At 42.0% G+C, this 25837-nt stretch overlaps 1 protein-coding gene across 1 annotated transcript in view; it reads left to right on the top strand.

Annotated features, from left to right (window-relative positions):
* Positions 1-4375: 4375 nt before the first annotated feature.
* The window catches only part of Eogt (EGF-domain O-GlcNAc transferase), a 28663-nt gene continuing 7201 nt past the window's right edge, over positions 4376-25837 (top strand). The window contains exons 1-9 of the mRNA XM_080285129.1: positions 4376-4561; positions 7972-8065; positions 10917-11029; positions 16738-16886; positions 18739-18905; positions 21165-21262; positions 22468-22564; positions 23446-23525; positions 25169-25369. Of these exons, the coding sequence (XP_080141255.1) occupies positions 4385-4561; positions 7972-8065; positions 10917-11029; positions 16738-16886; positions 18739-18905; positions 21165-21262; positions 22468-22564; positions 23446-23525; positions 25169-25369 (1176 nt within the window). The 5' untranslated portion in view covers positions 4376-4384. The remainder of the gene's footprint in view (positions 4562-7971; positions 8066-10916; positions 11030-16737; positions 16887-18738; positions 18906-21164; positions 21263-22467; positions 22565-23445; positions 23526-25168; positions 25370-25837) is intronic.

Below are 25837 nucleotides of genomic sequence, written 5' to 3'. Positions count from 1 at the left end.
TTTTGTTTAGGGACACAGCATGAAACAGCTTCACTGTACCTAGATAGGAAGGATTCCCACATCTTGGTCGTTTTCCCATGAAAGCGGACTCCCAGTCTGTTTGTTCAAAACTCTCATTCATTTCCTCTAAAATAGTTATATTTGGTCATTGCATTATACTGCACATTGAGATACCTTTGAATCTTAAGCTTAAAGACTAGAACTGAGTGATCACTTGACCTTGTAGGTGCTGCATAATGTATATTGTCAATTTCAAGTTCTTCCTTAGTCAGTATGAGATCAAGGAGTGAAGCGTGATCACTCCTACGAGCGCGTGTAAATTGACCCACATGTTGGTGTAGGAAAGCATCTTGACATGATTCATAGAATTTTGCTTGTTCACTGTCTGGGCCGCCATCAATGCAATAGTTAGTCCAGTCGATGTCTGTGTAATGAAAATCCTCACAGAGCAACACTTGATTGGCATCCGTGTTTACCATTGCCAGTGCAGTCTGTCTCACAACGGCATTATATTCTCTGGTTGATTGTGATGGTCTGTTCAGCCATCATGCGAGCAACTTTCTGCCACCCAAGTTGGCCACACAGGTCAGTGCTTCGACATTTTGCCATAGATCATCTTCACGTACTTGAGATACAGTATTTTTTCGGGTAAGGATTGCCACACCTCCTCCATTGGTTTCCCTGTCTTTCCTGTAAATACTATAATTATCTATCGAGAAGGGTGGCAAAAAAAATCTTTAGACTTTTTGTTTTTGTTAATATCATGTGGGTTCTCTTTCTGGATAACAAAGTCCAGTAATTCTTTCATTGTTGTAGCCTGAGTATCCTTTACTCCTAACCTTGATGTTGTTGGAGTGGTCATTACACAACCAAACCCAAGTGGATGTAACCCAACTCCGAAACAGACATTCTTCGTACCCACAGAAAAGCTTTGGGCACTGGAACTATATTGTAAAATGAGGGATACCTGTCTGCAGTTGTCCCATGTTAGTTTTGTGGCTGTTAGGAAATAATGCACCTGTGATGTGAAAATTAACACCAATGAAACCCGCAAAACTGGTCCCCAAAGCCATAATGTAACTACTGGGTATGTGTGATGACCTAAAACCCTCTGTAGTGCCCCGGACACCACCAGACACTAAAATGTACTTGTTCACAGGATATTTGAATATTATTTAAAACAAACTTTGTTAAATCTACCCAGGGCACAGTTAAACCAGTGGATTGTATGCGGTTGAGTCATCTGTGAGTAACTGAAACTGGCAAAGCTGAATCCGCGAATACAGCGGCGGTTGTACAATACGTTTTCAGTGGAACCTGCATAGCATTTTCTGTTTACGTGATCACAGGAGACTCAAAACCAAGACGAGATTATTGTATCTCTCTGCTTATTTATCTCTTGCCAGATGCCTCACTTCCCTAAAAGGTGGATTATTATATTTACACTACTTTTATTTTCTGCACTGAGCAATTCTGTCTTCTTTCCAGCTGCTAACTTTCTCTCCATTTTCCACCAACATTCTGCCATTTTCATCTTTCACCTCTTTAGTGTTTTCCTCATCACCTTTTGTGAAATAGAAGACAGAAACTTGAACTGTACTGTACTATGGTGTATTGTCTTTTCCACAGGTAATGGCATTGGCCTTCATCAAGACAAGTACCGGGTATGTTAAGTGCAAGGTGCAGAAATTATTTTTGCTGCCACATCTCCCTAGAAGTCATTGGTAGCAGCAGTTCTGTTCTACCCTATCTGAAGTGTAGGGGTAGAAGACCAGCCTACCTACCTTGGTGGCATTACACAACTTATGAGACTCCAGCAGCCACCTCTTGGGGTTCACACTATGGAAGACCGTCAGTTCATTGGAGACTTTCTAACCACCAGACCACCAGCCACCCTGGGAACATACATGATGCTGGACCATCCACCTGGTATGTGTATATGGTTTTGTATTTTACTCGACAATAGAAGTTTCATTATTCAGTCGACGTGTTTCCGGTTCTGAGTAAACATGACAGGTGCACTCTGCTGTGTACCTAGAAGCTTACGGTATATGTATTTTTTAACTTACTTTATCACTTGTACTGATGAAGACGTGATAGCCTTAATTCTTCAAGACTTTACCAGTGACATCGATAATACTTGTCAAGATATTTACCAACATGGCCCCAGTAAATCCAAACTACTCCCTTCAGGTAGGTTGTGAGGGAATACTTTTCATGGTGTAAATGGGTCTGGTTAGTACTTGGATGGGTGACCGCCTGGGAACACCAGATGCTGTTGGCATCCCTACGTGTCAAGTGGGGTTGGTAGAGGATTAGTGCCCCTCCCTGTAAAACAATTAACTCTAAGCCCTTGGCCACCCCGTTTGGGATACATGGCGTCTGGCAATGAATGAATGAAATGGGTGGTAACTCTTAGGTAAGTAAATTCCAGTGAAACCGACTATAATAGAAGTAGCTTACAAGTACACCATTCCCTAGCGGTGCTCATACCTCATGAGGGGGCACGGTGGCTTAGTGGTAGAGCATCAAGCTCGTACTCATGAGGGGGCACGGTGGCTCAGTGGTAGAGCATCAAGCTCGTAATCGGGGGATTGCGAGTTCGAGCCTCGCCCGGGACTGCTGTGCCGGGAGTGGTAGCGCGCTCCTGTAACGTAACGGGTCTATATGATCCAATGGTGGAAAATGTTTAATGTATGGCGTACAGTATCATTTGTTAGAGTTTACATTGGTATTATGATCATGACTGTTTAATATTTGACCCCTTCATTATTAGTTTTCTGAAAAAAGGACAGTTTCTGTGAATGACTCTCAACTTGGTAGTAAAGTGCCTTAGATAGGGAGCGACGAAATACTGAAATCGTTGGTCATTTACCGAATCGGCACTTTTAATTGGTGTTATAGATTTTATCACCATATAGGTTCATACACACCTAATTATCTGAAATCCGATCATATTTTTGTGTTTAATTTGTTAATAAAACTTTAGGAGTCGGAGCGAAAACGCTAAAGTTAGCGCAAGTGTTTCCTTTAGCTCAACGCCTTGGCAAACTTCTGCTTTGTATGAATATTAATGTAACATGCAGATACAGTTATTTGCACTGTAAATCAGTATTTGTGCAAGACAAGTCTGTCAAGGCGTGTTGGCGATCTAAAGTAGAAATACTCGCTAACCTTAGCATGTTTTCTCCCTGAATCCTAATTTCTATTAACAGATTAAAAAGCACAATTGAACCTATATGGTGAAGAAAATTATATTTTCACAACAGTAAAGTCTGCATTCCAGCATTGGGAAATCCCGACGAGCAGCCAGCCACCAGTCCACTGCTTTGTTTTTATTGGCTAGTATATAGAACCATCGTCATGCACAAGCACCGCAAAATCTCTTTTTAAATTTACAATATAAAAGCTAGTGGGAACATCGAAATAGTGTATACTCATCACAGATATGAGGTGTTAATGGCAGGTCTAGCAAGCCTCGAAGAAGCAGTAATTTAAAATTAGCAAGAATAGTCATTTTATAAAGCTTTTTGTTGTATTAGCACTCTGTACTTTTTACAACAATAAATATTTCAACTCAGTTCAATTCAATGATTCTTGCAAATCCGTTAATATTATAAAGGGAGTGGATAGTGAGCAACGTGCGATTGTCGTCGGAAAATAAGCGAGGTAAATATAAACATAAGAACGCCTGTGATTGGTTGGTTGAGGACAGGTAAACCTTCTATTTTACACCTGACTAGTATGTATTTCGTTTTATCAGTTACACATGCGAGTAAGATTATTCAGTGCAATACTGTATTTGTAATTCTCTTCTTAAGATTTGGGGCAATAAATCAGTATCCGGGAAGTGGCTTTGACAGGGATGAAAGGAAGCAGCCAATGGAAATGGCCGTAACAGCTTGACATGACGTATCTCCTTGTGTCGTAACTGGAGCGCACCTGGCGGATTATTTGGAGTGACAGAAGCGCCGTGGATCTCGAATGCCACCAGTTTCATCCTCCATTCCTGTCATTTGTAAATGTATTGCGACAGGTGTGAGCTCAATTTTATTTCTTGCTTAAACCCGTTTTGTTTTGCCGGTTTGCCTTCCAGTTGTGTAGGCGTTACTGTTAGAGAAAGTTGCTGAGGCATGTACCAGGCTGTGGCACCTTTTTCTTTTAAAACTATATTTAGGACCTACTTCTGGGTCTTGCAGATTGGGAGGCATCCTTGTAGGCTGTGCCACTCCAGTGAAACTACCAGATTTAACCAAACAGGGGTAAACATTTTCCAAAATTGCTGTATAAAAGTCTGAAGTCATATTATTCATTGGTGTTCCAGAGTAATGGATTCAGCAATTTAATGGCTGTCAGTTCCACACACAGGTGACAGTGGAAAGGGATGGCCAGAAAAACAGTACAGCTGGTGGTGGCGGCGATATCAGTTGTGGTGGCAGGTGAAGGTACGGCCAGAAGATGGGACGATGTCAACCTTCACCCACAACATTTACCTTTCTTTTTCAACTCTAACCCAACACTGGCGGATGAGTGTCACCAGGACCCCAACTGTCCTTACAAGGTTAGTTCTGGTCATAAGCATTATTAATATTATTATTACTATTATCATTATTATTATTGTGGTAGGTGGTGGCGACCATCATCCACTCACATGATGTAGTGCTGCCTACTTCCTTAGCTTTTATCATTCTTTTTCTGTGCCTGCCCTCCTCTCTTCCTATTTCTCCCATCTTTCCTGTCACTTCTTATTGCTTATCTTTCCTTTACAGGTGGCTTTACATTGAGTGACAAGCCAAATGGTTTCCTGTAAGCCAAGAAACCATTTACAACGCTGGGTGGTAACCATATAACCAAACCATACGTGCTCCCTACGTGTCAACAAGTGGGTTGGTGCCCCTCCCTGTAAAACAACTAACTCAGTGTCAAATGGCCACCCTTTATGGGATTGTGGTGTCTGGCAGTAGATAGCTAGATTATTATTATTATTATTGTTATACACAGATACAAGTCTTCCCGATTTCATATTGAAATGGGCCTTTCACAGGATATTTATCAGGTTTTCATAGATTACTGTACCACAAACATTGGGCCTTTTTTACATTACCAGTGAAATAGGTAGATTTACTATATCACACCTTTGCTCTGATGAGGTTACCACCAAGAGCTAAACTTTGCTGACAAATTTTCCTGATGCACATCTTTTGACACAGTTTCAAGTTTGTCACTAATGTGTTAGGTTTTGTGAATATGGATTGATTAGGTTAGGATAGTTGAGGTTGGATTATCATTGACTGGTTTAGGTTTTGTAAGTTAGGACTGAGATAAGGATTTGGCCTGATCAGCATTCAGGGGTTTTCAATGTTTGATCAGGTGGCAGTCGTAGATGGTTAAAATCATGGAGGATTTGGGGAGGGCAAAGCTCCCTAGATTGGCTCAGCTAGGTTCAGTTAGATTAGGTTGGGTTGGATCGTCAGGTTTCATTTAGGTTTGAATGGCTTCTAAACTGCATACCCATGAGTATATTTAATGCACCAACACATCCCATTGGCAACATCATCGGTAAATAATGTATCTGGCTGGAGAGACTGTTGGAGGCAGCTTCCTTACATACCCTCAAATATTTTTTTTTTTTCTATCCATTTTTGTAGTCTGAAATGAACAGATACTATTATTATTATTATTATTATTATTATTATCATTATCATCACTCTCATCTTAAATGTCAGGACCAACTTGCCTAGCCCCAAGCTCCTACGCTCTTCATGGGACAACGTAGTATTGGATGATGAATGGATTATTATTTTTATTTTTATTATTATAGCGGCAGGCGGTGGTGACCATCATCCACGCACTTGATGTAGTGCTGCCTACTTCTTCCTTAGCCTTTATCATTCTTTTTCTGTGCCTGCCCTCCTCTCTTCCTATTTCTCACCATCATCCACTCACTTGATGTAGTGCTGCCTACTTCTTCCTTAGCCTTTATCATTCTTTTTCTGTGCCTGCCCTCCTCTCTTCCTATTTCTCACCATCATCCACTCACTTGATGTAGTGCTGCCTACTTCTTCCTTAGCCTTTATCATTCTTTTTCTGTGCCTGTCCTCCTCTCTTCCTATTTCTCACCATCATCCACTCACTTGATGTAGTGCTGCCTACTTCTTCCTTAGCCTTTATCATTCTTTTTCTGTGCCTGCCCTCCTCTCTCCCTGTTTCTCACCATCATCCACTCACTTGATGTAGTGCTGCCTACTTCTTCCTTAGCCTTTATCATTCTTTTTCTGTGCCTGCCCTCCTCTCTTCCTATTTCTCACCATCATCCACTCACTTGATGTAGTGCTGCCTACTTCTTCCTTAGCCTTTATCATTCTTTTTCTGTGCCTGCCCTCCTCTCTTCCTATTTCTCACCATCATCCACTCACTTGATGTAGTGCTGCCTGCTTCTTCCTTAGCCTTTATCATTCTTTTTCTGTGCCTGTCCTCCTCTCTTCCTATTTCTCACCATCATCCACTCACTTGATGTAGTGCTACCTACTTCTTCCTTAGCCTTTATCATTCTTTTTCTGTGCCTGCCCTCCTCTCTTCCTATTTCTCCCATCTTTCCTGTCACTTCTTATTGCTTTTCTTTCCTTTACAGATGGGTTTACATTGAGTGACAAGCCAAATGGTTTCCTGTAAGCCAAGAAACCATTTACAGCGCTGGGTGGTAACCATATAACCAAACCATACGTGCTTCCCTCGTGTCAACAACTGGGTTGGTGGAGAGTTAGTGCCCCTCCCCGTAAAACAACTAACTCAAAGTCAAATGGCCACCCCTTACAGGATTATGGCGTCTGGCAATAGATAGATAGATAGATAGATTGGTATTATTAGTGTTACCCAGTATATTATTTTTACTACTATTACCACCACCACCACCACCACCACCACCACCCTACTACTGTTACTACTACTACTACTACTACTACTATCATTGGTGCTGGAGAAGTATGCCCTCTTGTGGTGGCACTGATGTAACTGATGGCTCTTCTGTCCTGTTATATAAATGTCCTTCACCCATCTCCCAGTCACTCCCAAAGAGGAAGGTGGAGTGTAGGAGAAAGGCAGCTTCAGCCTGCAGTCCACCAAGCTCTTGTTCAGCAGTGCCTGGAGCTACAGTAACAACCACAGTGCCCACCTCATGTTTGGCAGTGGTAGTAAGGTTAGAAGGGTAGACCGAGGATGAGAAGGAGGAATGGAGTGTAGAGTTCTTTCTTCTTTCTTTTGCCAGACGCCATAATCCCGTACGGGGTGCCCATTTGACTTTGAGTTATTTGTTTTACAGGGAGGGGCACTAACCCTCCACCAACCCACTTGTTGACACGTAGGGAGCACGTATGGTTTGGTTATATGGTTACCACCCAGCGTTGTAAATGGTTTCTTGGCTTACAGGAAACCATTTGGCTTGTCACTCAATGTAAAGCCACCTGTAACGGAAAGAAAAGCAATAAGAAGTGACAGGAAAGATGGGAGAAATAGGAAGAGAGGAGGACAGGCACAGAAAAAAAATGATAAAGGCTAAGGAAGAAGTAGGCAGCACTACATCAAGTGAGTGAATGATGGTCACCACCACCTACCACTTATATATACTGTATATATATATATATACCGGGTATATATATATATATATATATATATATATATATATATATATATATTTTTGTGTGTGTCCGACTCTGGGCATAGGCTTCACGGCCTGCTTTGAAGGCCCAGCCGTCCTCCTACATACCATACACCTCACATGTCACCATGAGGGAGGCAGATGTGAAGTGGGGCAGGGAGGGCAGCGTAATGGCGGGGGACAGGGTGACATGGAGATGATTCGTTTGTGGCTACCCCTTATGGAATTAAGGTATCTGTCTGTAGGTAGAGTAAGTGTTATTCGGTCAGTTATCATTATTTGTTTGATGTTTCTTAGTAAAATGGTCTTCATTGCAGGTACACTTGCGGCGTGGTGTGTGCTGGGGGTATGAGACTAACTGCACCTCAGATCAGGCCTACAGTTATCCCTCCTGTCCGGGGGATTCCAGAGGTCAGTTTTTCACTATAAATACACAGTTACATTTGGTAATTGCATTATAGTAAGTCCTTGTTGTAAATCACCTCATGTAAAAGCTCATGTATGCTGTTAAGCCTGCAGTATATGACAAAAATTGACCATTAAATGTTCCATTGCTACCATTAAGTCTAATTTGCCATTTCCCACAATTTACAATACCATTTTTATATAAAAAGATATATTGGAATTCATCACCAACTTAAATAGGAAGGCCTGCATGATGCTCCACTGATTTGATACTGGTCTGTTTGGTATGATTTTAGCTGATAGCTGTGATTATCAATCATTGATAAAATATTGATTCTTTTTTGTGGTGAAGTACCACCTACCCATATCTGTGGGCCTGAGGCCTTCAAGATGCATGCTTGAGCATTTTTAATACTCATAAGAAAAGTAATTTGTGGATACGGCTTACTACTCCTCCACCAAACATATCTCCCAATAATTATCCTGTTGTTGTTCTAGGGGGCTTATTGATAGCCTGCAGCCTTGCATACTCTCTCTCTCTCTTTTCTGCCCATGGTTTTTATGACAAAGTCAGTGGCAGTGAGCTATTTGATTGTCCAGTGACACTACACTAGTGTGAGTAAAGCTGGGAATAGCACCGCTATTAGTAGCGGCGCTACATAGCACCACTACTATTTTATAGTGATGGTGGTAACACCATTCCTTTTTTTAGTTAGCAGCGGAACTGAGAGCGCTGCTACTTTTTGGCCGTACTCATGTGTTACCGTGCTCCTCGCTACTCACGCGACGAATACAGGTCCAGAGTCGGTGAGTACCGGTACATACAGATATGCCGACGGTTTGTTGTATTTAGTAATGATGAAAAATAATACTTTCGTCAGTTCTGTCAATGATGTTTGTTCTACATTACATCAGTAATTTATTAATTATTATGTGTTAGTAATGTCTCCATGTCTCCATGGTTGTTCAATCTGTACATGGATGGGGTAATAAAAGAGGTACAAGGTAGGGTAGTGGATGTTGGAGTGGCCCTGGTGAGAGAGGATAGTGTTTGGAAACTCCCTGTACTGTTGTTTGCAGATGATACTGTGTTGTTGAGTGAAGACGAAGGGGAGCTGCAAGGCTTGGTGGATGAGTTTGAGAGAGTATGTAAGAAACGGAACCTAAAGGTGAATGTAGGGAAGAGTAAAGTGATGGTCTTTGAGAGAGGTGAAGTTAGTGAATGTACAACGAGGTTAGATGGTGAGGAATTGGAAAATGTGAGTACGTTTAAGTATTTGGGTAGTGTGATGAGTAAGGATGGAGGTTTGGAGGGTGAAGTGCTTGAAAGGGTACAGCAGGGAAGAAAGGTTGCTGGTTCCTTGAAAGCAGTGATAAGAAACAGGGAAGTTAGCATGGAAGTGAAAAAGTTACTACATGACAGTATTGTGATACCAACTCTAACGTACGGAAGTGAAGCTTGGACATTGTTGGAAGGACACAAGTCAAGAGTGAGAGCAGTGGAAATGAGTTATTTAAGAGGAGCCTGTGGAGTCACGTGGAGAGACAGGCTGACGAATGAGGATATAAAGGAGCGTTGTGGTGTGGATGTGGATGTGATAGGAAGCGTTATGAGGAACACACTGAGGTGGTTTGGCCATGTGGAGAGGATGGAGGGTGAAAGACTGACGAAGAGAGTGTATGTGAGCGAGGTGGAGGGGGGAAGAGGGAGGGGGAGGCCGAGGATGAGATGGAGGGATGGGGTGGAGAGGTATATGAGAGGGGGGTGTGAGTTGGGAGCGGGGCAGTGAAATGGCGGGGGACAGGGCGACTTGGAGGCGATTTGTTTGTGGCCACCCCAAACGGGATTGAGGCGTCTGGCAATAGATAGATAGATAGTTAGTAATGTGCATTAATTAGACAGGACTTTGCTAGGTAACTGTCGATCATTTAAATTACATAACTGGCAGCTTGGTGAGCAGCACACACACACACACACACACACACACACACACACACACACACACACACACACACACACACACACACACACCTCTAACTATCCCCGTCTCTAACTCCCGCTCTCCCCCCCACTCTCTCAAACTAATTCTTACTCACTACGTTATTATTTCGTAACAGTATGTTACTTTCAGTTTAATGTAATGGATAAAAAAAACATTGCTACTGTATAAATAGCCTTTAAAACAAAGCCCCAGTTCATTTTTACTTTCGTTTTCATACATATCTTAAATAGGTATCATTGAAAATACAGTATAATAAATCTATATAATATGTATCAATGGTAGGCCACATTTTTTTGCCTTTTATTTACGTATGTTACTTTCAGTAGGTATACTAGGTAACAGTGTAAAAGAACATTTGTTACATTATACAGTAAATACCTTTTTCCTGTACTTTCGGCTCTAAGCTTCATTAAAGTGACACCGACATGTATATGATATATATATATATATATATATATATATATATATATATATATATATATATACACACACATATACATATACATATATATATATATTTTTTCAATACAAGTATATGCTGACATTACTGGTACACAACATAACCACTCAGACTGACTAATATTATCAAAACAGTATATAGTGTATTGCTACATCACAGATTTTTGTTAACCTTTCCTTCGTGTACCTTTTTCTTATCCAAAGTAGCGGGAGCGCTGCTACATTTCGTATCAAGTAGCGAAACCAGTAACGCCACTACTTTTTCGAGCTAGTAGCGGGAATGGGAGCGCCGCTACTTTTTATCAGTAGCGTTCCCAGCTTTGAGTGTGAGTGACTTAATGAGTCATACAGGCCAGTGCTAAGCCAGTGACCAGTGACCTTTTTTACCTTCACAGGCTGGGTGCAGACAAAGGAGGAGCAGATCAGAACATTTTATGAACAGGGTGATTTTGGCTATGTCCAGCAACATAGACAGGAGCTCAGGATGTATTGTCATCCAGAACAGAAGGTGAGATTTATTAGCACATTTACTCTAACCTAAAAGATCCCTAACCCCTTTTAGCTTCATTGATGGCCAGGTGTTATCAGATTAGAGGGTTTATTTGTCTAGGAACTAAAGACTCATTTCGGCCTCAAAACCAAGGCTTACTGAATTTCATGCAACCACAACATAGTGTTCAAGTTACAGTAGAAGTCCAATTTTTCGGCATCTATGGGACCAGGCAAGTGCCGAAAAATCAAAATTGCCGAATTATCAAAAACCCTACCCACTCAGTACCTTATATGTTTCGGTGAACACTATCATCACTACTCATATCATTACAAATGTGTTTGGAGAGAGTACTGTATACTGTTTGATACTGTACAATACTGTAATGAATACAGTACTATACATGAATATGAAAAATAAAGAAATTAGTGAACATACTGTATATAAATGTAATGGTACAGTAGGCCTACAAGTTCACATGCACTTACCTAAACTTATAGTAGGTTCCTTAATTACATATGTACAATAGAAGGGGTTGATTGGAGTCTGCTACTGCTGGAAGAAGTCCCCAGCAGTAGAGGGGACGAAAAAAATCGGAAAATCTACCGAACGATCGGAGATTTTCGTAAATGGGACTATTTCTCAAAACTGCCGAAATGTCAGATTTGCTGGGGAATTGGATGCCGAAGAATTGGACTTTTACTGTATAATGGCCTAGTTCCATTAAAAAAAATATATATATATATATACCGTATATATATACTGTATATATATAAGAGAGAGTATAAGAGAGAAGTGGAGGAACGATTGGGCAAATATGAACTGGAGCAGATGGGGGACGTGGAAGGTGTGTGTAGAATATTTACAGAAGAAATATGTGCAGCATGTGATGTGGTGTGTGGAAGGAAGAGAAGACAGAGGGGGGTGCAAGGAACAGCGTGGTGGACTGAAGAGGTGAAACGGGCTGTGGCACAAAAGAAGAAAGCATACAATGAATGGATGAGAAATAGGGGCGTGGAAGAAGTTGAGAGGCGGAAGAGAGAGTTATATGTAGAAAGAAAGAGAGAGGTGAAAAGATTAGTAAGAGAGAGTAAGAAGAGAGTGGATGAGGAATTTGGAAGGAATTTGAGTGTAAAGTGGAGGGACTGTAAGAAAATGTTCTGGAAAGAGGTGAAAGAGTAAGACAGGGTGGAAGTGAAGTTAGCAGGGGAGTGAAAGATAAAAATGGTAGATTACTAGTGGAGAAGGGAGAAAAAGTGAGCAGATGGAGAGAACACTTTAAGGAATTGTTGAACGTGGAGGATGGAAGTAATGCTGAGTATAAGTGGCTGGGGAATGGCTGGGAGAAGGAGGGAGGTGAGAAGACAGGAAGAAATCAGTAGGATAGAAGTTGTGGAAGCAATGAAGAAAGTTAAATCAGGGAAAGCCCCAGGAATTGATGGAGTGTGTGGTGAAATGCTGAAGTATGGGGGAGAGATAGTAGTAGAATGGATGTGGAAGATGTGCAGATTGGCCTGGGAGGAAGGTAGAGTCCCGGAGGATTGGAAGTCAGGTATAATTATTCCCTTGTACAAAGGAAAAGGGGAAAAAGAAGTGTGTGGTAATCATAGGGGCATTTGTCTTCTTAGTATAATAGGAAAAGTGTATGGTAGGATACTTATTGACAGAGTTAGAGAAAGAACAGAGAAATTAGTTGGAGAAGAACAGGGAGGCTTTAGGAAGGGAAGAGGTTGTGTAGATCAGATATTCATTCTCAGATCTTTAGTGGAAAAGTTTCTAGAGAAGGGAAAGAAGTTGTATGCGGCTTTCATGGATTTGGAGAAAGCATATGACAGGGTGGATAGACTAGGATTGTGGAAAGTGTTAAGAATATATGGAGTAGATGGGAAGTTGTTGAATGCTGTGAAGAGTATGTACGATGGTGCGAAGGCTGCAGTACGTGTGGATGGTGAACTAAGTGAATTTTTCTCTTTGAAAGTTGGGTTGAAACAGGGATGTGTCATGTCTCCATGGTTGTTCAATCTGTACATGGATGGGGTAATAAAAGAGGTACAAGGTAGGGTAGTGGATGTTGGAGTGGCCCTGGTGAGAGAGGGTAGTGTTTGGAAACTCCCTATACTGTTGTTTGCAGATGATACTGTGTTGTTGAGTGAAGACGAAGGGGAGCTGCAAGGCTTGGTGGATGAGTTTGAGAGAGTGTGTAAGAAACGGAATCTAAAGGTGAATGTAGGGAAGAGTAAAGTGATGGTCTTTGAGAGAGGTGAAGTCAGTGAATGTACAGCGAGGTTGGATGGTGAGGAATTGGAAAATGTGAGTACGTTTAAGTACTTGGGTAGTGTGATGAGTAAGGATGGAGGTTTGGAGGGTGAAGTGCTTGAAAGGGTACAGCAGGGAAGAAAGGTTGCTGGTTCTTTGAAAGCAGTGATAAGAAACAGGGAAGTGAGCATGGAAGTGAAAAAGTTACTACATGACAGTATTGTGATACCAACTCTAACGTACGAAAGTGAAGCTTGGACGTTGTTGGAAGGACACAAGTCAAGAGTGAGAGCCGTGGAAATGAGTTATTTAAGAGGAGCCTGTGGAGTCACATGGAGAGACAGGCTGACGAATGAGGATATAAAGGAGCGTTGTGGTGTTGTTGTGGATGTGATAGGAAGCGTTATGAGGAACACACTGAGGTGGTTTGGCCATGTGGAGAGGATGGAGGGTGAAAGACTGACGAAGAGAGTGTATGTGAGTGAGGTGGAGGGGGAAAGAGGGAGGGGGAGGCCGAGGATGAGATGGAGAGATGGGGTGGAGAGGTATATGAGAGAGGGGGGTGTGAGTTGGGAGCAGGGGAGTGAAATGGCGGGGGACAGGGCGACTTGGAGGCGATTTGTTTGTGGCCACCCCAAACGGGATTGAGGCGTCTGGCAATAGATAGATAGATAGATATATATATATATATATATATATATACTGTATATACAATGGAAGAGTTGAGAGGTAGGATGGGACTGGAGTGTATTGGTGTTGTGATGAGGAGAGGTAGACTGAGATGGTTTGGACTTGTGGAGAGGATGGGGGATGATAATTGGGTGAGGAAGGTGAGACGTGTTAATATTGGGGGTGGGGTTATGAGGGGTAGACCGAGAAAGACATGGGACGAGGTCATTAAGTGTGACCTTAGGGTTAAGGGACTGAACAGGGAGGCTGCAATGGATCGTGCAGCGTGGAGAGCCGCCATTAGGTGACCAAGGCCGACACATGCAAGCATGTTGGAGCCTTTAAAAACGAAACGAAAAGAAACGAAACGATATGTAATACAGTAGCCTCTCAGCTAACACGAGTTTAAAAAACGCGTTTTCATTTTAACACGAATAAATATTAAAGGAGATATGTTTAACTAACAAGGGTTTCTCGATTTAATGTGACTTTACACGTACGTGATGGTTTCAAATTAGCCGTGTGCGCCTTGGACAGTCCCAAGCTGATAGACCGTGTGTGGCAGTTTATGCATAAATACAATTTTTTATTTGTCTGTTGCTTAAACTGGTTTTATTCAAACTATAATATTCGAAAATGAAGTTTGGCCCCATTCTGAGCAATTTGGCTCATTTTCGGACAAAATTTGGCCAGGAAAGTAATGGTAGATCTATATTGTTACAACTTGATGCTGCAGAACAGAAAGAAGAAAACCACTCAGACCAAGATAGAGCAGTTCTTAAGAAGACAGAAAACTTAAGGGAGTTATCTTCATCACCAGTAGCACGGAAGTCAGAGGAAGAGGAAGGACAGCAGAATGAGGAGGGACAACAAATTTAGAGTGGGGAGTGGCAGGAGGTGGGGTAGTGGGGTGAGGAGGGACAGCAGCAGATGACGAGTGATGCATAGATGAAGTGAGGCTGTGTTGTTATTGTTTGTGACCTACATACTGTAATGAAAATGTTGCTTTTACTGTAGTGTTTTTAAGACCTACTAATGCATTAATAATGTTGAGGAACTTTCACAATGCCATGAATGAAGCAGAATTGAAAGAAAACCCACGTAAAAAACGAAAACAGTTTGTATTTGGGGAGAAGTAAACAGTGCTTCGGCCCAACTAGGGCTCAAATGTTGTTTATTTCTCCCCAAATATACTGTTTTTGTTGTTTACATGGATTTTCCCTCAAATTAATATTGTTGCTTTTAAGTTTAGAGCAGCATAACTCCCCAAATAGGTAGACTTTCCCAGAGTCCAGGAACGTAACCCCCAATATTACCATTGTTTCTAATGGGAAAATTATGTTTAAAAAATGCGTTTTTAACTAACACGACCTCTCCAGGAACCTAACCCTCGCGTTATTTGAGAGGTTACTGTATATATATATATATATATATATATATATATATATATATCAGTACAGTAACTGGTACTGTTTTCCGTAGTTGCTGCATAAATCATGCCAATGCAGTGATGTACATGAAGTTAACAAAATTGTTCAGTGTTAACTTCACAAGGAAGAAGTTTCTTTTAAGTGAAAAAGAGAGCCCAAGGCAGAGATCCTGCAGAATTCCTCCTTACTGCCCTTTTTAAAGAAAACTGAACAATGCATAGTTAATTGCAGCCTTCATTTACCCGTTCACTACAAGAGGCATCTCCAGAGCTTAGTAAAGTCATCTGGAGGTAGCAGGAATACATCAGTAAACCACAGGATTGAAAAGATTAAAAGATGATGGATATTAACTTGAATTCTGTTATGGATAGGATCTCTCTGTGATACGTCATATTCATTTATATACATATTCCAAACTATAAATAAAGATACCTTCAGTAAACTGGGAAAGTTGTAGCCGTATAACGTCTGACAGGCTATTGGGAAATAACTATCTATCTGTTCATCTATTGCCAGACGCCTCAATCACGTTTGGGGTGGCCACAAATAAATCGCCTCCAAGTCGCCCTGTCCCCCACCATTTCACTGCCCTGCTCCCAACTCACACCCCCCTCTCTCATATACCTCTCCACCCCATCCCTCCATCTCATCCTCGGCCTCCCCCTCCCTCTTCCCCCCTCCACCTCACTCACCTACACTCTCTTCGTCAGTCTTTCACCCTCCATCCTCTCCACATGGCCAAACTGAATTTGTATTCTGCATAACTGATGTGTGTATAGCATAATAGTCAGTCATCCGCCATATGTATTTGGTTTAACAGTTAAGACACATTTGTCAGAGTGATAGCTGCCCATAGCTTCAGTCCCTGAGAGATAACTCTAGGCTTTTTGACTGTAGTGTAACTAAGGGAAATAGACTATTCACGTACTCTCGTCTTAAGTATATTGAACTGCGGTAATTTAGCTTCAGGCCCCGACACCGTGAAAGGAGTAACATGGAATTCACAGTTACCCCTTACAATTATCATTCATCTTTCCATCATCCGATCCTCTGTTACCCCATCAGGAAGAGGACCTGGGACTAGCCTACTCTTTCCAGCCACTGTGTTCATGGTCAGTATACAGGTGCTCTGTACGTAGCTGTCTAATTTTGTGTGTTATGGGGATGCTTAGTCTGCATTTATGAGGAGGGAGGCATTTGAGTTACTTAATGAAACTTAAGCAGCCACGTGGTTAGTGAATGTGAGAAGGAGCAGACACTTTGAAAATACAAAATGATACAAGGTAGACACTGGTAAATCTGACCGAGCTGACCCTACAACATACAAGAAGTGGACTGCATAATATCTGGACTGCCTTGTATTCTCACTAGGGTGACTCTTCACTGGAATGTAGTGACCACCTGAGATTTTGCCGAGGTCGGAATCTGTTCCTGGATCTGAGACGTCTGCCACAACGGCGAGACCCTGTTCACTACAGCATTGATGTCCTCCAGCCCGGCGAGATTGGAGGCCACTGCAGGTAAGTTCACAGCAGGTCAACCAATGAACAGTATGTCATTTTATGTACAGAGTCCCAAAGTATCACAGCTATTTTACATTCAGCTGGTACTGAAGGAAACCAGCAATCCAGTTTCATCAGAACATTAATAGTCAGTCTTTCTCTGATTTATTGCAGACTTGATAGCGAAAAAATGTCAAAAGAAAAGGCAACTTTGAACATGACTGCCTGTATGTATGTATTGTACCAGCCAGCTCACATATGCCTGACATGAAAAGGCTGCCCTGCTGTACACAGAGATATGGATGGTTTACAATACCTGAAGGACGACAGATCCATACACCAGGGAACATCATTGTCTGTCACTGGAAAAGCCACCTGTCTACCCCTCCTCAGTGTTTCATGTATAGTTACAGAAGGCATTTAGAGTGTACGGTGAGAAGTCTATCTATCTATTGCCAGACGCCTCAGTCCCGTTTGGGGTGGCCACAAACAAATCGCCTCCAAGTCGCCCTGTCCCCCGCCATTTCACTGCCCTGCTCCCAACTCACACCCCCCTCTCTCATATACCTCTCCACCCCATCCCTCCACCTCATCCTCGGCCTCCCCCTCCCTCTTCCCCCCTCCACCTCACTCACATACACTCTCTTCGTCAGTCTTTCACCCTCCATCCTCTCCAATGTGGGATTTTGTATTGGAGTGGCTATGTTTGTCAAATTAGGAAGGGCAAGTGGTGGTGGAATCAGGTGTCTGGGGGCCTGAATGGTGAGGGAGTGAGTGTGTAGCCCCTTTCATTGTGCATGCTGTTAATTAGTTTTCCCTCTGTCATGTTTTTCTCTTGTCTTGCCTTCTAGATTCTACCCCAGCCCATATTTGGGGGGGAAAAATAAGAGAGAGTGAGTTTTACGCCAGGTACCCCTTTTTTGGATAAGGGCTAAGGCGTTGCCCCTGGGTAGAGGACTTTGGTTTGGAGCGTGTAGCATTTTATGGCCGGATGCCCTTCCTGATGTCTACCAATGACCCTTGGGTGGATTCGATCCTCCGACCCTTCGGTCAGAGCGGAGCGCTCTAACCCACTGAGCTAAGGTCAGGATAATGGGGAGGAGGAGGATATGTAATGGTGGTGGTCAGGATTTGTGAACTATTTATGGAAAATATGTGAGATCAGTCCTAGGCTGGGCAGGAATGTTTGGAAGTTGAATGTGGGTAAATGATTTGGTTAATCATTCACAATAGCCACTGACATGTAGAACACCATTACTCCTTCCTGAATGTGACAGCCATAGAATATTCCAGTATGGATAGTACTGGTACATTATTAAGACTCAAGTGGTAATATGTGAAGGTGTATGATGCCATATTTTATGTTTGGGAGAATTGCTAGGTCTTGGAATGGATTGTTTAGTCTGTGTCCAAAGTTGAATATTCATTCATTCATTCATTCATTGCCAGATGCCATGTAACCCAAACGGGGTGGCCAATGGCTTAGAGTTAATTGTTTTACAGGGAGGGGCACTAATCCTCCACCAACCCCACTTAAAGTTGAATATACTTCTATTAAAAAAAAAAAAAAAGCTGGTCAGCAGACAGTACTGCTGTATTCAGTAGTTATATTATATCCTTCAGGTTGAAAAAGAACCATAACAGTTTAAGAAGGCTGACTCTAGTTATATGTATACCAGTAGTGTATATCCCTCAGGCTGGATTAGAAACTACTTCGGGTTAGGAAGACTGGCTGTAATTATACATATCCTTCAGACAGGACAGGGAGCTGCAACAGTTTAAGAAGACTGACAAGTTATTCATATCCATGAAGCTGAACAAGAAACTATTACAAGTTAGGAAGGCTTATTGCGGTCATTACATCCTTCAGGTTGGACAGAGAGAAGCTACAAAAACAGTGTGACATGATCAGTGCCTTGCAGTCATGGGGTCCTGAACTGCGCAACTTTGCAAGACTTGAGGAGAAGATAATCCGTCGCAGCCCCCACTGTGATGTGTGGGTGGATAAACCTGCGTACATAATGAAGCTGGATGCCAGTGAGTAAGAGACTAGTAAATAAAACACAGGCAGTCCCCACTATAAGAGCTATATCCTGAGTGGCTTTGGGGGCTTCATAGTACCTCTTTTTATCAATTTTATATCAACATAGTTTGCATCAGTAGCACAACTGAGGATGCTGAGGTTTACTGTAATGTGCACAGTAGATCACTAAGAGTTGTTACAAAATATCTAAAGCCTCATAGAAGCTGAATTTAAGTCAGAGATGTGTTCTAGAATATCACAACACATTCCATAATAACTGGTCCTATAAAGTAGATTGGCAGATTAGGTTTACAGGTAGCTATGTACACTTGCCTCCATTTCTACATACTACAGGGCTGGTGTGTTGAGGGTCTGTTGTGGCACCGGTATATTTGTTTACATGTCATATCTACTGTGGTGTGATCACTATAGCTGTTTAGTGAGACATGAACAAATACACTAGTGTCAAATAAGACCTATGATAATCATTCCTGTAGTACATTTAAGTGGAGGCAGTTTCACCTTAATAGGCAGATTTACTGTGTACTCCATACATGTAAAGAATATGAAAATTGGTAAACTTATAATAAGGACCTACTGGAATTTAGAAAAGAACTATAAATGATAATAAAATTGTATTTTAAAGATGCTGTGGATCATCATTTCACAAAGTCATGTATGTTTACCATGGTAATTGGTGGTGACCATCATTCACTTACATGATGTAGTGCTGCTTACGTCTTCCTTCACCTTTATCATTTTTTTTCTGTGTCTGCCCTCCTCTCTTCCTATTTCTCCCATCTCTCTTGTCACTTTTTTTACTTTTTTTTCTTTAATTATCCTTCTTTACCTTTTCAGGTGGCTTTACATTGAGTGACAAGCCTAATGGTTTCCTGTAAGCCAGGAAACCATTGACAATGCTGGGTGGTAACCATATAACCATCCCATATCCGTACATGTCAACAAGTGGGTTGGTGGAGGGTTAGTGCCCTTCCCCGTACAAGAGCGAACTCAAATGGCCACCCCTTGCAGGATTATGGCATCTAGCTGTAGATAGTAGAATAGATGATTTGTTTAAATGAAAGCAGTTTAAACCACATTGAAATTGTGTTTACTCTGAAGGTACAGCATTTTCAGTCTGACTTAGACCCTCTTCAGGTATGAATAAAGACAGAAGATTATGCACCATACTGTACACACAAATTTTCTACACGTTTATACTTAACGAGGGTCCATGTTGGGCTAAAACTCTATCATTTTCACAACAAACTCAGTTTTAATATGTGGACCCATGGTTTTCTGGTGGTTGGAACACCCTCCCTATTCAGTTCCTTATCCCAGAGGTCACACTTCATGACCTCGTCCCATGTCTTTTTTTTGGTCTGCCTGTTGCATTCCTACCCCCGACATTCACACCTCTCGCCCACCACATTCAGTTGTCATCCTCCATTCTCTCAGCATGCCCAAACCATCTCAGTCTACCTCTCCTCATCACAACATCAGTACAGTCAAGTCCCATGTTTCCTCTCAGCGCTTTGGTCAAAATTCTGGCCCCCCTAGGCCTCGTTCTCAAGGATGCATTTCACATCCCTCTAATTCTGACATCCTAATAATGGGGCTTTCATAGGGCTGGCCAAAGAAGAGGTGCAGAAGCTTTTCAATAATATACTGCCACCAAGAGAAGTAGGTTGGTCATCTATCTGTCTATCTATTGCCAGACGCCTCAATCCCGTTTGGGGTGGCCACAAACAAATCGCCTCCAAGTCGCCCTGTCCCCCGCCATTTCACTGCCCTGCTCCCAACTCATACACCCCTCTCTCATATACCTCTCCACCCCATCCCTCCATCTCATCCTTGGCCTCCCCCTCCCTCTTCCCCCCTCCACCTCACTCACATACACTCTCTTCGTCAGTCTTTCACCCTCCATCCTCTCCACATGGCCAAACCACCTCAGTGTGTTGGTCATCTGCCCTTAAATATACAAGACTATAGTATGGTAGTTTAGCTTCTGGACCAGCACCATGATGGGGTAAAATGAGGTTGGCTGTTCCTGTTTATGTATATTTCTTCCACCGTAAAAATAATAGTTTCCAACAACTTCCAGCAACCATTGGGAAGTACACTGATTTTGACAATATAGCTTCCATCCCTTGGAAAACATCAGTCTTACCGTAAGGATACTCCAGTAGGGATTCCTTACAGGAAGAAGAATGGCATTATTTCCATGGTCATATGTATAGATAATGGAATGTTAATGTGCTTTCTCTTGACAGCGGTGAACATGTACCACCACTTTTGTGACTTCTTCAACCTGTATGCATCTCAGCATGTCAACAACACCGATGAATGGGCCTTCTCTACCGATAATCAGGTAAAGCATTGTGTACCGTAGCACCCCATCTTTAATTATTTATTTTGCACATATGACTTTGTTGTTCTTTTGTGTGTTGCTTGCTTTTATCCAGTTTATATCAACAGTTGCAGGAGAGGGGCATCGTCATGTGGTGGCACTGGTATAGCCTGACACCTCAACTACCTGCCTATATGAATGTCCCTCAGCTGCTTCCTTATTCCCTGAAAGGAGAATCGTGGACTGCAAGAGAAGGGCAGTTTAAACCTACAGTCCTCTGGCTTCGCATTTTAGATGAGCCTGGGGTTGCAACTGATACTACCGTTATATCTACATACACTGCATGTACATTTATAACCTTCAAGATTGTATGCCAGATACAGAAATAAGCTGGTGTGCTGGGGAGCCTCCATAACCATTGAAAATACAGGACTAACTCTTCTCAGGTTCTTTCAACTCAGTGTTGGCAAAATAAAATCACATGACATGAGCTGGAGGTGGAATAGAATAGATTACAAAAGTTGTCCCAACCAGACCTCTGGTTCATATCAAAGTGTTCAATGCACCAGACATTTTCTTTGCCCTTGGTACTCTTCTTGTCGCTTCCTTTACACATTTTTACTTCTCATGTATCATTGAACCCAGGGGCTTAAGCTCCCTCACCAATTCAGGTCTCTCCATTTATCAGCAAATCACACTGAGAGTAACCTTCGCTCTCAACAGTCTTTATTTTTTTCTACACGTTCAAAGCACAGTGCTCACAGACTTCAACAGAACTCTGTACAAGTCTCCAGAATTCTTGTTTACTATTAGCAGGTAGCGCAGCATCTTCTGCTTACATTACATTGGATTTCAGACACTGGTGCTCCACCCTCCTCCCTTCACCATTCATTACAAAACTCCTCCATCTCTCCATAATTGAGTTTTCACTTCTCATAACTCCATGTATGTGTATAGAGAGATGGATAGATATATAGATGGATGGATGGATAGATAGATAGATAGACAGATAGATAGATAGATAGATTGATTGATTGATTGAACAGCCATGGGGACATCCAACACTGACATTAAACCACTTACACAGAAACCCACCTACCCTTACACAGGTTCCACTTCTGATTATGAAAACTCGTTGACAACATTCAGCAACTTTCCATGCACACCATACATACACAGAACCATGTGAGGATCAAAATACCTTATCCTGACATCATACTCTACAGATCCTGGTGTGGCAAACAATACCTCATTATTCTAACTTTGCCCCAGCCTTTGACGCCTTTACCAAGAATCCAGTGTGGAACCTCAGCAGGGTCTCAGGTGAGTGAACCAACCAGTGTCTTGTATGTCTTGTGTTGATGTGTTTTTATGTGATGAAACTGGGCCACTTCCTTGGCTTGAATACTCAGTAGCTTTTGTATGAAATTTGATATCCTTTGTTATGAGGTAGGAAGGAGTCTGTTTTGTTATTAGAGCTTGTCTGTTTATACCTGAGAGAACTGGGCCACTTCCGCAGCGTGAATATTAAGTAGTATTTGTCCATTGAAAACATACTAGGACTTATTCAGGACTAGTGTAATGGTATTAGGAGGGGTATTTTTGACGTTGATGGGTCTCATGGAAGATCAGTAAAGTCTCTTTTAATAATATTCAGATTGTGAAACCAATCCTTCCGCTGGCTTCAGACTGAATTGATATCTTTTTGGATAGGAGACAATTTCACAAACTGGTCAGCCACCACCTCCCAGTGTTGGAGTGATACCAGCAACATAAGCCTGTCTTCTGCACTGGATTGGTGAAAGCCCAGTGGAGATCCTGTAAACCTAGTGCCGTAAACAGTTCTGTGCAGTGCTTGTTTATGCTGCTGAGATGTCTTGGCAGCAGCAGGCTAACATGCATACTCCTCCCTCTGAGCTCTTTGCTAATGGGAGACACCAAAATTTGTGATGTCACTCTCTTAAGCTCCACTCACTGTCCTACACAGTTAGTGGGTTGTGCCAGTACCCATGATGTGACATCCCTTAGCTTTTCCCACGCAATGACTATCACTGGGAGGCATAAAAATCTGCAGTATCACCCCTAAGCCCCACCCACTGTTTTCACACACAGTGGCATGCCAGTTTTTAGTGTAAGATAAGGTTATGGTATTGTAAAGCAGTCATGTTGGTGTGTAAGTTACCACACACTCATTATGTTTTCAGGGAAGCGTGTATGTTTTCGAGAGGTGGTGTTCCCTCTGCTGCCTCGCATGATCTTTGGTCTGTTCTACAACACACCATTGGTATGTATGTCATTATTAGCCCCTCTGGTTGATGTATTTTAAAATTTATTATTGCTATGATCAGACTATTTTATTCATCTTTGAAGAAACTTTTCAAATAGAACAAGTTAGATACAGCCCTCATGTACCTTTTCTTTCTAGGAGACCCACCCAAAGCTGAATAAAGTTGTCTAGATGCAGCAGGAATAAAACATTAAAAGGAAGATTATCTAGCTATAGCCAGATGCCATAATCCTGTAAGTGGTGGCCATTTGTCTTGGAGTTAGTTGTTTTAAGGGGAGGGGCACTAACTCTTCACCAACCCACTTGTTGACACGTAGGGAACACATATGGGTTGGTTATATGGTTACCACCCAGAGTTGTAAATGGTTTCCTGGCGTCCAGGAAACCATTAGGCTTGTCACTCAGTGTTGAGCCACCTGAAAAGGAAAGAAAAGTAATAAAAAGTGGCAGGAAAGGTGGGAGAAATAGGAAGAGAGGAGGACAGACACAGAAAAAGAATGATAAAGGTGAAAGAAGAACTAGACAGCACTACATCAAGTGAGTGGATGATGATTGTCCTGACCATTTCTGACCTGTTTGTGTGGTACAGACAGTCCTGGAAGAAGGTTCAGGATTAATACTTTCAGCTGTTTTAGAGTCCTTAAGGCAGACAGTAATGTTGTATCAAGATTTGTATTCTCAGCACTCACGGAGTCTCCCTAGTACCGCATCTTTAGTGATTTGTTTATTTCTTAATACATTATGCTTGATTAATATTAATTTGTATATTATATATGAAGAGTATGGTGATATTAGAATGGTTTAACTAATGCATGAGAGGATAGCAAGGTGTAACAAGCAAAATAAATTGCTTTGGAAGAGGTGTTAGGGAGCTTCCTAACTGACAAAAATATGGGCCCAAGTGACAATCATCCTCTAGACTATGAAATGAATATAATCAAATTTTCATCCAGGTTCCCAGTTGTACTACAAGTGAATGGGGACATAAAGAAATCAAACTCTATCCAAAAGTATGACTGGCTAGGGAATCGAACCTGGGTTTTCCGAGTTCCAGGCTGGATGTGCTAACCACTACACCACAGGCTTCAGGTTTAGGGCAGGAGGTGGATCATGCCTTCTCGCTTTAGTGCCTGGTGAAGAGGCTTGTGTGATGGGGGAAGCCACCTTTTCTTTTGATAAGGAGGCAGGCTTCCCCATTCAGCTATTGTTTTTGTGTAGTATAATAGTATCGTTTTGTGTGAAGGCTTTTTTGAGAGGTTTGTGTTTCTTATCCTTGTTTTAATTTCATGCTTGCTTTATAGGGTCAAAATTCCATGAGCTTGAATGGTGAGTGAATGAATGCTTGACACATTTCATTGGGCATGTTGTGATTATGATGCTTCTCCCCCTGTTGTACTGTTATCTCTTGCTTCCTGGACCCAACCTCACCCCATCTTAGAGTGGAAAAAAAATCTAGAGAAGATGATGATGTGATGATTGATGATGATGTTGATGTTGATGATTGTTGATGATGATGATGATGATGATGTTGATGATTGTTGATAATGATGATGATTGATGATGATGATGGTAGATGACGTAAATGACCTTTGACGTCGCTCTGCCAGGATCAGGTACTGTAATCAATCAGCTCTCTGCAGATCTGGGGTTGTGAGTCCAGCGGTCTCTTCCACGCTTTCTCCGGCCATCTGCTGCACCGGCTGGGAGTGCCGCAGCGTACAACGGGTGACGGTCGGGTGCACATAACGCTGCTGTCTCGGGCCACCAAACACCGACGCATACTCAACCAGGATCAGCTTATATCGGCCCTACAGAAAGACAAGACCTATGTAGTGCAAAAGGTTCGTAGCCGCAACCATTGACGAGATTTTTTTTTTTTTTTTTTTTTTTTTTGAGAATGAATGGAGGAAGGAAATACAAAGGAAATTAAAAAAAAAAGAAAAAAGTCCCCTTCTCTCTGATGACTTTTTTTTTTTTTTTAACTACCACCACTTGCATGTTTTCAGGTTCAAGAGAAGGCTTACGCTGTCCGAAAGGTTAGTAGCCACAATTACCTCCTTTAGTGTGTTTATTCTAACTTGTCAAGGATGCCTAACCCCTTTCAGCCGAGTTGCTGGACAAGGGTAATCGGATTAGAGGGTTGATTTGACTGGTAACCAAGGAGACTGATTTTTACCTCATAACTAAGGCTTATGGAATTTCATGCAAACACGATTTAGTATTCAAGTTGTAAGAGTTGCCTAGTTCTGTTAGGTGAACACAAACTGACTAGTAACCAAGGAGACCCATTCCTTCCTCATAAATAAAGT

This window comes from Coenobita brevimanus, chromosome 104 (assembly GCF_032717465.1).
Source record: "Coenobita brevimanus isolate Jiangsu-jjx chromosome 104, ASM3271746v2, whole genome shotgun sequence".
NCBI classification, from domain to species: domain Eukaryota; kingdom Metazoa; phylum Arthropoda; class Malacostraca; order Decapoda; family Coenobitidae; genus Coenobita; species Coenobita brevimanus.
Note: the sequence above shows the minus strand (reverse complement) of the source record. Positions and strands in the feature narration are given on the sequence as shown.